The sequence below is a fragment of the Petaurus breviceps genome, unplaced genomic scaffold, assembly GCF_028583685.1.
Source record: "Petaurus breviceps papuanus isolate PSGF00001 unplaced genomic scaffold, PetGlider_PUasm1.0 126, whole genome shotgun sequence".
In the NCBI taxonomy this organism is placed as follows: domain Eukaryota; kingdom Metazoa; phylum Chordata; class Mammalia; order Diprotodontia; family Petauridae; genus Petaurus; species Petaurus breviceps.
Window position 1 is genome coordinate 37446415 of NW_027185655.1, and position 14727 is coordinate 37461141.

At 38.5% G+C, this 14727-nt stretch overlaps 1 protein-coding gene and 1 long non-coding RNA gene across 3 annotated transcripts in view; one reads left to right on the top strand and one right to left on the bottom strand.

The window, feature by feature from the left end:
- Window positions 1-5050, top strand: part of LRIT3 (leucine rich repeat, Ig-like and transmembrane domains 3) — a 24703-nt gene extending 19653 nt beyond the window's left edge. Inside the window, exons 3-4 of the mRNA XM_069099478.1 lie at window positions 211-516; window positions 3429-5050. Coding sequence (XP_068955579.1) covers window positions 211-516; window positions 3429-4570 — 1448 coding nt within the window. The 3' untranslated portion in view covers window positions 4571-5050. The remainder of the gene's footprint in view (window positions 1-210; window positions 517-3428) is intronic.
- On the bottom strand, window positions 3399-14295 carry LOC138169948 (uncharacterized). Of its 2 annotated transcripts, none has more exons than XR_011170491.1 (3): window positions 14142-14295; window positions 12791-12861; window positions 3399-3533 (listed from the first exon to the last, which is right to left on the bottom strand). It is a non-coding gene; the product is annotated as an uncharacterized lncRNA (long non-coding RNA). The 2 variants fall into 2 exon arrangements; XR_011170490.1 differs by having other exon boundaries at window positions 13920-14295.
- Between the last annotated feature and the right edge of the window lie 432 nt (window positions 14296-14727).

Sequence of the window (14727 nt, forward strand, 5' to 3'; positions counted from 1 at the left end):
CCTTCCTTCCTTCCTTCCTTCCTTCCTTCCTTCCTTCCTTCCTTCCTCCCTTCCTTCCTTCCTCCCTTCCTCCCTCCCTCCCTTTTCTTCCTGTCTCCTTTCCTGCCTTCCATTGCTCCATGCTCTCTCATATATGAAAACAGTCTTGTTCATGGGCAAGGCTGGCAGAAAGATGAACTCATCCTCTACCTTTTATGTTTTCTATTTAAGGTTTGCAGGATAATCCATGGTTCTGTGACTGCCACATTTCCAAAGTGATGGAACTGTCAAAAATTGTAGACCCCACTGTGGTGTTTCTGGATCCCTTGCTGGTCTGTAGTGGACCAGAGAGCCTCGCAGGGATCTTGTTTCAAAGGGCTGAGCTGGAACAGTGCCTGAAGCCATCAGTGATGACCTCGGCCACCAAAATCACATCAGCTCTAGGAAGCAACGTTCTCTTGCGTTGTGATGCCACAGGGTACCCCACTCCACAGCTCATCTGGACCAGGGAAGACAACTTACCAGTTAACTCTACAGGTAACTATTTTCTTTCAGCCATTCTTAAGAAATGGGCCAGAGTTCTAGGGTGCTGTTTAAAAAAAGTTTGACATTAATCTCATGGTTGAACATGAGTTTTAGGACCAGCAAATTAATTTGAGAAATGTACTCTGAAACTGTTGAAGACAAATAGATGGGGAAATGACTTGTATTGGAGATAATAGGATCAATATCTACCAGTGTTTTACCTCTCCACCAAATCTCTGCCATGTAGGTTAGGCTAATTCTTTCCTTAAAAGATGAGGAAACTATGTTGTATGGCATCCTAGTCACTGAAAGGCATAAAAAGTCCACTGACATGTGTGAGACCTGTCAGAACTTGTAAATGTCCCAAACCAAGAGTGTTTCTGGAACTGACAGACCAGGTAAATGAAAAAAAAACCCAATTTTTTTCTTAGCCCAAGAGAATCCTCCTCTGATGTCTTCCTCAGATACAACTTTATGTCTCAAATGTGACCCTGGGTTTTTGAAAGGGCATAAGCTTTGCCATATCCTGTCAATTAGGAAAGGTTTCAAGGACAGGACGGATGACAAACTTCATTCTCGTTATCTAAGGACTGGCTTAGCTAAGGTCTTAGAAACAGAAACTTGGCCCTCAAGTGATGATTTTTTTTTTCTACATCAACTCATGAAACTATCTATTAAGGTATGGAGGGGTTGCAATCTGCATCAGGGAAGGGAGTGCCCCATTGGTGAGAACAGACTCTTAGAAGGAAGCAGCATGATATTATGAATGATGGATTAAGAGTTAAAGCTACTTTTCTAGCTCTGACATCAGCTTCCTCTGTGACCTTGGACAAATTTGTTAACCTATCTAGCATCATAGTCTCTTCTGGAGATAAATGTTCCATTGGATTGCTTCAGAACAGAAGTGATTAACATTTTAGATTTAGGAGGGATTTTAAGGATCATTTGGTCTAGGGATCAAATGGTCCTTCATTTTACAGATGAGAAAATAAGGCCCAATGTGGTACAGTATCTTTAAGTATCTGGACAACCTTGATATAGTATGAGGATGAGATTTACTTGGTCTTCTTGGTTGCAGAGAGCAGAGCTAGGAGTTCTGGGTGAAAGTTACAAAGAAGTAAATTTAGACTTAAAATAAGGGGAAAAAAAAACTTTATGAACAACTTGTGGTATTTTAAGGAGGAAAAGGTGGAATGTGAGGTCTTAGGAGGAGGGCTCCCTTTTACTGGAGTTTACTAAACAAGAGTTCAATGACCACTTCTCAGCCATACTGTAGAGGGATTGATTTTTTAGGAATTGCTGCTGTTTCTTTATCTTAGTTGTGTTTGACAATTTATGACCCCTTCTGGGGTTTTCTTGGTTAAGATACTGGAGGGGTTTGTCATTTCCTTCTCCAGCTCATTTTCTATCTGGAGAAACTGAGGCAAACAGGGTTAAGTGACTTGCCCAGGGTCACACAGTCAGTAAGTCTCTGAGGTCAGGTTTGAACTCAGGAAGAGGAGTCCTTCTGACTCTAGATCTAGCACTCTATGCACTATGGTGCCACCTAGCTGCCCTGGAATGGGTTAACTAAATGGCTTCCTGAGCCCCCATTTCATCTCTAAAATTTCATGAATTCTGTGATTTTCCCAAGGAAACACAGTTTGTTAAGGGCAGCTAGGTGGTGCGGTGGATAGAGTGCTGGGGCTAGATTCAGGAGGACTCTTCTTCCTGTGTTCAAATCTGTCCTTTACACACTTACTGGCTATGTGACCTTGGGCAAGTCACTTAACCCTGTTTGCCTCAGTTTTTTTCACCTGTAAAATGAGCTGGAGAAGGAAATGACAAATGACTCCAGTATCTTGCAAAACAAAAAAAAAAACCCAAATGGGGACATGAAGAGTCAGACCCGACTAAACGATACCACCAAAAACAATGTCAGAACCTGAACCTAGGTCTCCTGACTAAACCGCATGCTCTTTTTTTTTTTTTAACACAACAGGCTGTTTTTTTCCCCAAAATGTTTTCACACATCTCATCAGACAATAAAAATTTATGCTATAAATGCTTAAGAGGATCAATTATTATAAACCAAAACTGGTACCTTTTTATTGTACTAATAAACATAAATCAGTCTATTCAGAGGTTGACTTTGCTTGGGTGGATAAGTAAATCCAGTTTCTCCGTATGTGTGGTATTTGCAGGTTCACTATGAGGAGTAGAGTAATGTTTGTTGAATATTTTAAATCCATTGAAATCTGGCTCACATAATGGAAAATAATTAATAAAAGTCTGGGCCTGATATTGCTTCATGTAGATAATGTTTTATATAGTGAAAGTAAATAAACTCTCAGACCATGGAAATACCACTAATATTAGGATCATAGGACTGCAAAGTTTAAGGAATCTTAGAGGCTACTCAATCCAGTCCCCTAATTTTACAGATGAGAAAACCAAGACCCAAAGAAGTCAAATTAGTATTCAAACTTTTGAAAAATTGAAAGTGGAAACATGTTCTAACATGATTTGTAAGATCTTAAGCAGATTTTTCATGTCTTGGATGGTAAGACTTGGCTTATTATTTATCAGGTTCTTTTTAAGAACCATATTTATTAGTCTGCTAAAATAATCCCAAAGAATCCAAGGCTTATCAGCATGGAGAAATTAGATTTAAGTCCAAGGATTTGGGACTTACAGGGTATGATCTAGGAATGATCCATTCCAGAAAAATGTTATACGCTGCCTTCCATTTAAATGATGGCACTGGATTTCATTTTTTTTTTCAGTGAAAACATATTTTGAAAATACTATTAATCTAAGCATTGAGATAAAAATTCCCACAAGAAGAAGCTGCTTCTAGAATGGACAGCTGGTCACTTCTCAGTTGGCTTGGATGGTCTAGGCTCTCCTCTCTCTTCATAAACATCTGGTCTTCTTTCTTTCAGTAATTCAGGAAACTCCAGGAAATGGAGTCAGATGGTCCATAATAAGCCTGGCTGGAATTTCTTACAAGGATGCAGGTGATTACAGCTGCAAGGCCAAAAACCTGGCTGGAACATCAGAAGCCATTGTCAGTGTTACTGTGGTTGGTATTGTCACCACAACTACACCTCCTCAAAAATCAGGAAAGAAAGTCGGTGCTGATCAGCCTTTGGAAGAGGCCAAGAATGTATCTGAAAAGACTACACCCATAACTACATTCCCATCCTCTCCAGCCACCTCTTCATTTTCTTCTTCCTCTGTTTCTTCCTCTTTTTCTTCTTCCTCCTTCTCCTCCTCTTCTTCTTTTTCTTCTCCCATCATCACTTCTACCACTATTCCTATCACCACTGAAATATCAACAAACACCAAGAAGACCAGCAGAAAATCCCCCAAGTCTTTCCCCAATGGAAAAAAGAATTCAAAAGTGGTGATGGATGGAAACAAACTTCCACCAGCCAGTGCCAGCAAGAAAGAGGTATCATTATTGAGTACTGCAGACATCACCGAGCCTGGTGTCATAATAAAAAACCTCCAGGTAGTTAATGAGACCTATGAAAGTGTGACTTTGACCTGGAAGGCTATCAATGCTACACAGAGCACTGTTGTTACTGTGCTGTATTCCAAGTATGGTGAGGAGGACATGATCCCACTAAGCATTGACTCCAGTGAATCGCAAATTACAATCGATGGTTTGGAGTCTGGTATGCAGTACGTGGCTTGTGTCTGTCCCAAGGGAATCCCTCCCCAAATGGACCAATGTATCACCTTCTCCACTGACAGAGTGAATGAAAAGACGAACTCCCAGATTTCTTTTCTCATTGTGGCAAGCAGTGCTGCTTGTGTGGTTGTTTTATCGCTGATTTTCTATCTCTTGTACAAAGTTCTTAGGCTTCAGTACAAGCCAAAGGCCATCAGGGAAGATGAACTGGCAAAAGAGACTTATATACAGTTTGAAACACTATCTCCCAGACCCCATCCTTCACGGGAACTCTGGACTCGAAAGCGGACAGATGAATCAGAAAGGCTATTGCTTTGTTCTAGGTCAAGTGTAGACTCTCCTATGGCCTTCAAAAATGAGGGTTCAAGATCAGAATACTACTGCTAATATTTTGCCATAAAGACACATGGGGATTGGATAAGTAATGATAGAATGGACCTTTGCTTGGATGGACTGTGGGCTTAGTTATAAAATGCCAACATTTTAGCCTTTGCATCTTTGAAAAAAAAGTGTGGGAAAGTAAATTGTTCTTGTGTTTAAACTTTTTAAAAATGCCGCAAGACTTAAAAACTGAAAGAATTTCTTGAATGTTAAAAACATATCAGACAGACCATGTACATATTTTATATGTTTTGGGAGTGGGCCTTTAGTACTATTTAATTATTTGGTGTTTTTTGATTTATTTGAAAAAATAATGTCATGGTTATGTTGCAAATGCACATGCTATGTAAAGTGGACTTATTAAAACATTTTTTTTTTCAGGCACAGACACCCCAAACCTCACCTTTTATTCAAGTTTAGAAAGTTGTATGTTATTTGCCATTAACATTTGGTGGAGGAGGCTTGGTTCATTGTCACATTCTATGAGCACTATTAAGGGGAAAACCAACCCTGAGAACATGGATTCTATTTATTGAAGATGAAAGCAAACCCTTTGGGGAGTATTACCAATGAAAAACCAAGGAAAATACTTAATTATGAAAAAATACCAGGTATATACAATTATGTTTAAATTGGCCAGGAGAAATTTCTTCTCTTCCTCTTGCATTTATAGATATAATCATAGGATTAAAAAATATATATAAGATGAGGAAATGGTGACTTAATGAGACCATTCCTAATAATAGCAAGCACAATTTATTCAGCACCTACTGTATGTAGAATACTGTGCTAGGCATTGGGACAGATACAAAGGTTAGATGATCTTATGGTTGTATGTGTGCACAAGGGTGAGATGGTGGAAGATACCAACATAGCTATCATATGCAATATCTCATGGTAAATGTATTAGTGAGTTAAAGAAAAAAACCAAAGTGTGATGTGGGAACTGAGGAGGAAGGTCATTACTAACTATCATCACAATAGATGATTTGGAAATTGGAGGGACTATATACTAAGGTATAGTCCCTTAAGTCTAAGGAACTCTAAGGGAGTCACTCTCAAGGTGGACCAAGGTGTATCACCTTCTCCATTGACTGACTGAATGAATGTGGGGATCAGAGAAAGCTTTTTGATATGTTATGATGGATAAATTCTAGCAGATTTGGGAAGGGATTGACATTTTTATAATGTGCTTCTATGTTCTTCCATGAGAATGATTGACTTCAGAATGGAAAGGGCAGAAAAAATAATGTAAAAAGGGAATTTTAGCTCAAGTTAGGTGAAAAGATTCACACAGATCACGTGGTGCTTACAATGAATTTATGCCTATAGAACCAGATGAATTTCATCCCAGGGTGCTGAAGGTTGCATATGTAATCTCCTAATGGCTATCTGTAATCTTTAATAAATCATGTACAAAAGAAGAGATGCTAGAAAGTTAAAGATGGCCAAATATGACCCTGTATTTATAAAGAGAGAAAGAATTGGTACTGTAAAATATAGACATGGAACCCTGGCAAATTTTTATGCAGGTTATTAAACAGATAATGAACATGTAGAATTAATTCAATAGTCATAAAAAGACAAGAGTGTTCTTCAAGAATAAATCATGCCAAACTGATTTCATTTTTTGATAGGTTTTTGGTGTAGATAGGGGAATGCCGAAGGTATAGGATATGTTGATTTTGACAAAGCATTTGAAAGAGTCTTTTATGATCCCATGGGTAAGATGGTGAAATGTGGGAAGAATGATGCTATTAGGTATATTCTTATTCAGTTGAACAAGGAATATGCATTAATAACTTTTTGTCTACCTGAAGGGAGGTCTTTAGTAGTCTTGGACCTTGGCTTTATCCTGTTTAATGACTAAGACAATGATATGGAAAGCATGCTTACTAAGTCTGTAGATGGCAAAAAACTGGAAAGAGTAGCTAATACAAGTGGCATCTAAGATTTAAATTTATCTTAACAGGTTGGAACATTAGGCTGAAGTCAACAGGATGAAATTTAAGAAGAATAAAGCATCTAGGTTAAAAATAGGGTGAAGGAAACCTTGATTTGTCCTTGAGAATAGAGAATGTACTTTGTATTTCATTTCCTGTGCTTAGCCTGGTATTTGCCACATAGTAGGAGCTAAATAAATTTGATTGCTTGTTAGCACTTCATGTGAAAAAGCTCTGGGGATTTTAGCTTAACATAGACTTGACTTGAGCCTTATGATACTGTTTCTTAAAGAAACCCAAACAACCTATATCAACAATCTTAGGATGAGTAGTAAAAACACAATGCCCACATTACAATGTCTGGATGAAGGGGATTTGATCCAATAAACATCTATAAAATGCCTACTATGCACAAGAATGTTCAAGGAAGTAATAGTCCTGTTGTCCTCCTCATTGGTCCAACCAGATCTGAAGTATTGTCTTCCCTTCTGCTCACCACATTTTTAGGTCCATTTACCAGCTAGAGAGGGTGACTAGGATGATTTTTAGGTCCATTTACCACCCATTCCATGACAGGGTGACTAGGATGATGAACTAGAAACCACTTGAAATGAAGTAAAGTTGGATGCTTAATCCAAGGGCACTTAAAATACCTTCAATCCTATATTCTTATCTAGTGAACATGGAAGGTACATCAATAGCTTTGTGTCTACCTGGAGGGAGGTCTTTAGTAGTCTCTGACTTTGGTTCTATGTAATGACTGAGACTATTGAAGGCATCATAGCTGTCTTTAGACCAAAGAGTTGCTTTGCAGAAAAGACTGAAAGGGAGTATATTTGTTCCTTGTTACTCTGGAAAGAACTAGGATTAATAGGTGAATGTTACAAGGATACAGATTTGGGGTGAACAAAGAAATAATTTTCTTACAGTTTGAGTTGGCCAATAATGCCTTGTAATTTAGTGATCTCTTTTCATCATAGATATTAATGGAGAGGCTGAATGACTGACTATTCATTAAAGATGCTATAGAAGGAATTCCTGCATTAATTGGGAGTTCAAAGGTCCCGTCCCACTTTAAGATTCTATAATTCCCTGATTTGATCTATGGGCAATTAACAAAATTTGCTTATTTTTTTTTTAAAGCAATCGGGGTTAAGTAGCTTGCTCAAGGTTACACGGCCAGTTATTTCTGGGTGTGGTGCTAAGTATCTGAGCCCAGATTTGATCCCCAGGTCATCCGGACACTGGAGCTGGTGCTCTTTACTCGCTGAGCCACCTGGCCGCCCCTAAGCAATTGGGGTTAAGTAACTTGCTCAAGGTTACACGGCCAGGTGTTTCTGGGTGGGTGCTAAGTGTCTAAGCCCGGATTCAATCCCCAGGTCATCCTGACACTGGAGCTGGTGCTCTTAGTCGCTGTGCTACCTGGCCACCCCTGCTTATTTGTTTGATGGAAAGATAAATATAAGAATAATAATAATCACAACCTCCTGTGAGTTTATAATAAATGTTTATTCAATATACAAGTATTTCACTTTTTAATTTCATTTATTGAAAAATAAAAAAAATTATACATTATATATTTATGATTTGTGTCTAACAAATTTCAACCAAGAAGTTATTCATTGATTCTTTTCCTCTTCTTGGTGTATAGTGTTACATTGCTTTAAGGAGCCACAAAATATTCAGGGTGCATGTATTGTTTTAATACAATTTAGCAACAAATTTACTTGCAAGGTCAAATTAAATTTTTGGTATTGCTATCATTATTTTAGCACACATGAATATTTATAGAATATAATGTACAATGATTTAGGTCCCCTAATGAAATTACTTTAGTTTTTAACACAGTGCTAGTAGCAGTTAAAAAAAAAAGAATCACAAACAGTGCCTTGTAATTTAGTAATCTCTCTTCACCATAGATATTAATTTAATTAGTATTTGATTATGTAGAAATCTCTACTGAATTCCCATATATGCTACTATGGAGGGTTCCTTACCATACTTGAAATTTTCTTGAATAAAGGAAGAGGAATAGGGAGTGTTCATCACAAAGAACAGGAAGACAAATGACCACCAGAAAGACAGTAGATAATGGAAATTTTGCTTTGACTTTGTGTCTAGACTGAAATCCATTGTAAATGTTGATGATAATGTGTGGCATTAGTCTTAAGGTATATAGTTATGCAGCGAGAACCAGACACTCTGGTAAGACAACATAGTTTATAATTATAATAAAATGCCACGTATTCAACACTTGGAAGAAATGCCAGCACTTCAAAGAGCCCAAGGTGTGAGAGCTGGTTCTGGAGCGTGGTGAATAAAAGCAAACATTGAATTGGGCATGGTTAGGGGGTGGGGAGGGGTAGTGAACACTGAGCAAAAAAGGGGAAAAAAATGCATGGTTTCCTTCTGGTACTTTTCACACCAGTGTGGGGAAGATAGATGCTTAGATACAATTTAGTAATGCACACATGCTGGTAGTATATGACTATTTTAGCCAGGCGCTCTAGGTATTTGTTTTAAACATGATCTATGCTGTGTAACAGCCAAAGTCCCATTACAGCAGCTGACCCACCCTCTGATGACAAATGGGGGGATTTCCTTCACCCTGGGAAATGCCTACAAACTTAGAATAGAATTCTTCTTCTCTCTGCCTCTACTCCATTCCTCCTCCCAGTGCCCCACCCCACTTCCCCCAATCTTGATTTCAATTTGCTAGTAGTGTCTTATTTCATTTGGACAATATGTGCATTTGTAAAACTGGACACTTAAGGTTTTAATTTTCAAAGCATTGCACAGAAGGAGGTGAACCCATTCTCTGAGTCTTCTTTAAGGGTGTGGGACTCCTTGGTAAATAGACTCTTCCCTCTCCCCTCCTTCCCCCTGCCCCTATCCCACTCTTCATTTGGAATGTAAGCAGGATTCTCCACTAATGGTAACAAGCTTGTTGACCATAAGCATGTTTTAGAATATGAACCTTCTGGAAGGCAAGGACATTGTTTCTTAATTGACTTAGTTCTTTATTGTATGCTGTATCATAAGGGAGACTGTGTCAGAGAATTCAATCTCGAATAATTTACATCTATAAACAAATGATTTTAACAAATGGGTTTCTTTGCTATTCCCTATCATGTATTCATTGTGGAATTGGTATTAGGTGGAAAAGGGGTCAGGAGGTGGATATAGCGCTTGGGATCCTCTTTCCCTCCAATAATGATGGCAAAATGATCAGAAGTTAGATGGAGTCTGGTCATATCCCTTAGACTAATGATATTTAAGGGAACAGATATATATATATATATATATATAATTCTAATCTGGTACCCCCTCTCTCTGAGGAAAGCAGAGTGGTGTCTGGTTTCAATTTCTTACTCCTCCTCCAAGCAGAAGTTAGAGTCATCCTTGGAGAAAGGTGGGGGGAGAAGAGGCTAGAAATTTCTACTCTTCCTCCTTTCAAGCCACACAATGACAACACTCATTACACCTGTGGGATGCACACTTGTTGCATAGATAATGTGTATGAAAGCCTCTATTGTAAGATGTAATTTTTATATGTAGCAATGTGCATACATAGATGAAGACCCAACTACAAAAGACCAATACTTTATAAGGTCTTTTTAAGGTTAAAACAGAATAGAGCTTTCATCCCTTTGAAATTAACAGTATCCACTTTGGTATGGGATAGGAAAGTTTGAAATCTCTTTCTATTGATATTAAAAACATTACATAGAGGAGAACTTCCTAAGTCACTGAATCGGTTCCAAGTACACATCATCTTTTTGTGGAATAGATCAGTCCCTAAGTCATTCTATAGAAATAGAATCTTTAAAACTCTAGGAATTGCCACCCTAGTCTAAAAATTAATTTAAAAATTTTTCTATTGTTTTTCAAACTTTTCATTTTTTATTGAATTTTTACTTTTTTCAAATAGACATTTTCTTGTCTTTCCACCTTCTCCACCTTTGAACAAACCAAAATAAGGCCCTCCTACAGAAGGTGGGGTTTAAGCTGTTTTGAAGGAAGACAAGGAAACTGAGAGGGCATTCTAGGCATGGGGCACAGCCAGTGCAAAGTCATAAACTGGGGCCAGGGATGCTGTGTGTGAGTAATGACATGGTATCCAGAGCCGCTGAATCATAGCCTGCTTGGAGGGAAGTACAATGTAAAAAGACTGGAAAGGTAGGAGAAAAGGCCAGGTTGCAAAGGGCTTTGAAAGCCAGACAAATGACTTTTTATTTAATTGTGGAGGCAGTAGGGAGCCATAGTAGTTTACTGACCAGAGGAGTGGCATACTAAGTCCTGCGCTTAAGAAAAATCTCTTTGATGGCTAAATAGAGAATGGATTGTAGTTGGACAAGTAAAGAGACCAATTAGGAAGCTATTGCCATTGTTTAGTGGGGAGATGCTGTGGACCTCAATTCAGATGGTGATTGTGTGAATGAACAGGAGACGAATAGGAAAAAGTTTCCTTTGACTCTTCCCTCTTCTTTCCTCATCCTCTCAGCCTGGTCAGTTGCCAACTCTTGTAGATTCTACTTTCACAATATATATTTATTTCCTTCTCTCCTTTCCTAAAGCCACCATCTTTAATTTAGTTCCTTATCAATTCTCACCCATACTACATAAGACACAGCACTAATGCTGTCATTCCCTTTCTCAAAACTTTTGGTGGCTCCCAGGGACTAATAGAATAACAATAATGATTTAAACAATTAATTAAATAGCTAACATTCATATAGTGTTTGCTGTGTATCAGACACTGTCCTAAGTGCTTTACAATTATTATCTCATTAGACCCTCACAACAATTCTGGGAAATAGGTGCTATTATCTCCATTTTACAGATGAGAAAATTGAGGCAGGCAGAGGTTAGATGACTGGACCAGGGTCACACAGATAGTAAGTGACTGAGACTAGATTTGAACTCAAGTCTTCTTAACTCCCACTCCCTTCCCCTTTTCAAATCTTCCAAAATCTACATTTTCAGTCTTGCTTTATACAATCCTCCTTTAAAAAACTCTACATTACATTTAAACTAGACTGATAGTTGTTCTTGAACTTGACCCTCTGCCTTCTGCCACTGTGTCTTCCCACAAACCTTTACCTTTTTCTGGAATGTATTCCTTCTCCTCTCTTCATATTTGAAGATTTGTCTTCCTTCAAGTCTCTTCTCAGTTTCCAACTCTTCTGTAAAGACTTCCTCAAGCCTTATGGCTGTTAGTGACTTTTCCCTCTCCCTTTTCTTGCCTCCTACATTTTTATTTGTATATATTTTGAATTTCCCCAGGAAAATGTCAACTCCTTGACAGAGAGGACCAATTAATTTTTGTCTTTATATACTCAGCACTCAACACAGTTCCTTGAAAATGGAAGATGCTTAGAAAGTGTGACCAGATTGAATGAAATGGAATTGAGGGTGTTCAGGATAGCGAAGGGACTTGAAATCATAAAATGAGTATGCGATGTAGGAATAGGAAATGGTTAGACTAGAGAAGAGAAGATGGAGGATATGTAATGGTTGTTTTCAGATATTTGAAAGGTTATAATGCAGGAAAGGGACTGGATTTGACTTACTCTGCTTGACTCCATCAAGGCAGAACTAAGATTACTTCTAGGAGTTATTGGAAGTAAGATCTTGTTTCATTTTAAGAAGAAATGTTCTGAGAAATGGAGTTGTGTCAGGAACTAATGAGTTTCTCCTCACAGGAGGGCTTCAAATGAAGGCACTGGTCAATATCTGAGTTTCTATAATTTTGTGCATTATTTTAAAGATATTACTTTTAAAAAAGGTATTATTTTAAAAATTGCAACTGGTAGCATCGATTTTAAATCTATGATTATACTATGACTATTGACATTTTCTATAGCACTTTAAGGTTAATATACCATCTTATTTCTTCCAGTATTCCTTACATAGCCTTTCCTTATGGGAATTCTTTCTGATATTCTGGGTCATTTAGCTGTTCTCCTTTAATCTGTTTCCAGGTTCTCAGGGTACCCTCTGCTTTATTAAAAATATTTACCTTTGGTTCTAAGCCATAGATTCTCCTTTTGAATTCTTCAAGAGCTCTATGTTCTCATTTTATTGCCTTTAATTCTATTTCATAAAATAAATTTTATTGATAACTTTTGTCAGTATCCTTCCCTTTCCCTCCTCCCAGAGAGTCATTCCATTGAACAAAGAATCTTTTTTTTTAAGAAAAAAAAAAGACAAAAGAGGAAGAAAATTGGCAAAATTGAACAACACATCATGAAAATCTGCAAATATTTGCAAGGTACCTTACCTATGAACTTCCCACCTCTTCAGAGGAGTAGGGTAGGGGGTCTTCTCATATCTTTATTTGAATTTCTTCATCTGAAATGATAGTAAAGTTCTTTCAGTTCTAAAAACTTTAGATTCTATGACCTCTTTAGTAGTTCTTATATGGTAGTATAATTAAATGGTAAGAAACTGAGGAATTAAGACAAGACAGCAGAATTCAGCTTGGATTTACTGGATTCAACACATGGTGTGTGTAGAAGCAATGTAGCATGATGAATACACAACTGAATCTTGGAGTTTGGAAGACCAAGGATCAAGTCTGGTGTCTGACACATATTTGTCATGTGACCCTGGGTAGGACCCTAGAAAATGACAGTGTCCAGGTAACTCTCTCAGACTATAAATGACAAAGTATGTGCTGACCCACCTTGGTAGGGAGAATTTCTCACATAGTGACCTCTATAGTTATGAAGAACAAGATCTGGACCAGGGGTGGGGAACCTGCAGATTTGAGGCCACATGTGGTCTTCCAGGTCCTTGGGTTCAGCCTTTTGACTGACCCCAAGTTTTACAGAACAAATCCTTTTACGAAGGGGATTTGCTCTGTGAAGTTTGGATTCAGTCAAAGGGCTGTACTTGAAGACCTAGAGGTCTTGAGGTTACAGGTTCCCCACCCCTGATCTAGACAAAAAAAGCAACCTGTATAACTCAACTGAATATGAACCTAGGGGTATTTAGGCAACACGCATTCCCCTGTGCATCCAAGTGTTCATTCTTGGCATCAAGAAGAAATGTGGTGCCATGAAATGGCAGTAAAACACTGTGCTTTGGGTGACTTTGTAATGTCCTCTCTGGAATGTAGTTAATTTGGTATCCAAGAGCGTGAAAATCATCTGAGTGAACACAAAGAATTCTATTTTCTGGACTCCTAAAATCACACTTATTTAAAAAAAATAAGTTTTTACTGATATTTTTTGTTTTTTACATCATTATAGCTATCCCAAGTATTCTTTCCCTTCCCCCTCCCAGAGAGCTGTTCCATAAGACAAACACTATGTTTTAGAGAGGGAAAAGAGATCAGCACAGCTGGTCAATACACAGAAAAAAAAATCCAAAACATGTGTAATGTGTAACACCTGTGGACCTCTCACCTTTACTTAATTCTGATTAGATTTGAACTGTGTTTCAAAGTTCTTTCTCGGTTTCAAAGTTCTTTCTCGGTCATAGCCAGGAGCTTCTAGTTAAAGAGCAAATCTATAACAAATATGACCTTCTTGGGGAACAGGGACCACAAGGAGCCATGGCATTAAATCAAAGTTACTTTCGCACACAAACCGATCTTTATGAAGTGTTGATTGAGTCTCCCAACTCACTTCCATCCTCTGCACGGCACGTCTGTCTTCTCTCTGTCAGCTCTGACTTCTCCTTGTCCAGAGTGAAGATCAGCCTGGCAGCTGTCCTCCCAAGCAGGGTGTGTCTCCTGGCTGTGATGCCACTCTAGAATGTCTCTATCCCCACAGCATTTGGCTTTGTGACGGGCTCTCTGGCCTGGCCTTTGGGCAGCTGGAGAGGCTGTGTCCATCTGGGGTTGTGTGGGGTCAGGGAGCCTCGTGAGTGGCTAGTTCTCCAGCCACCCACTGACTCATCCTTCCCTTCTATGGTATACAAGATACATCTGGGTCTCTTACTGGGCTGCACAGTTGCTTCCAAAGGGTCAGATGGTTTTCACCTTGAATCTGGGCCATATTGTCAGGTCACCTTATATGGAGAATGAGCCTAACCAGGGGCTTCATGAAGTATTCTGCTTTCTCCTGCTTTTTTTGGAAACCAATGCATGCTGGGAGATTATTAGAGACTGTCCTTGGTATGAAGGACTGGAGACTTTCTTCTGTTTCTTCAATTGTAACCTGTCCCATGAGGACCTCACCCATATTAGCCGGGGACTTGGGAAGAATTAAA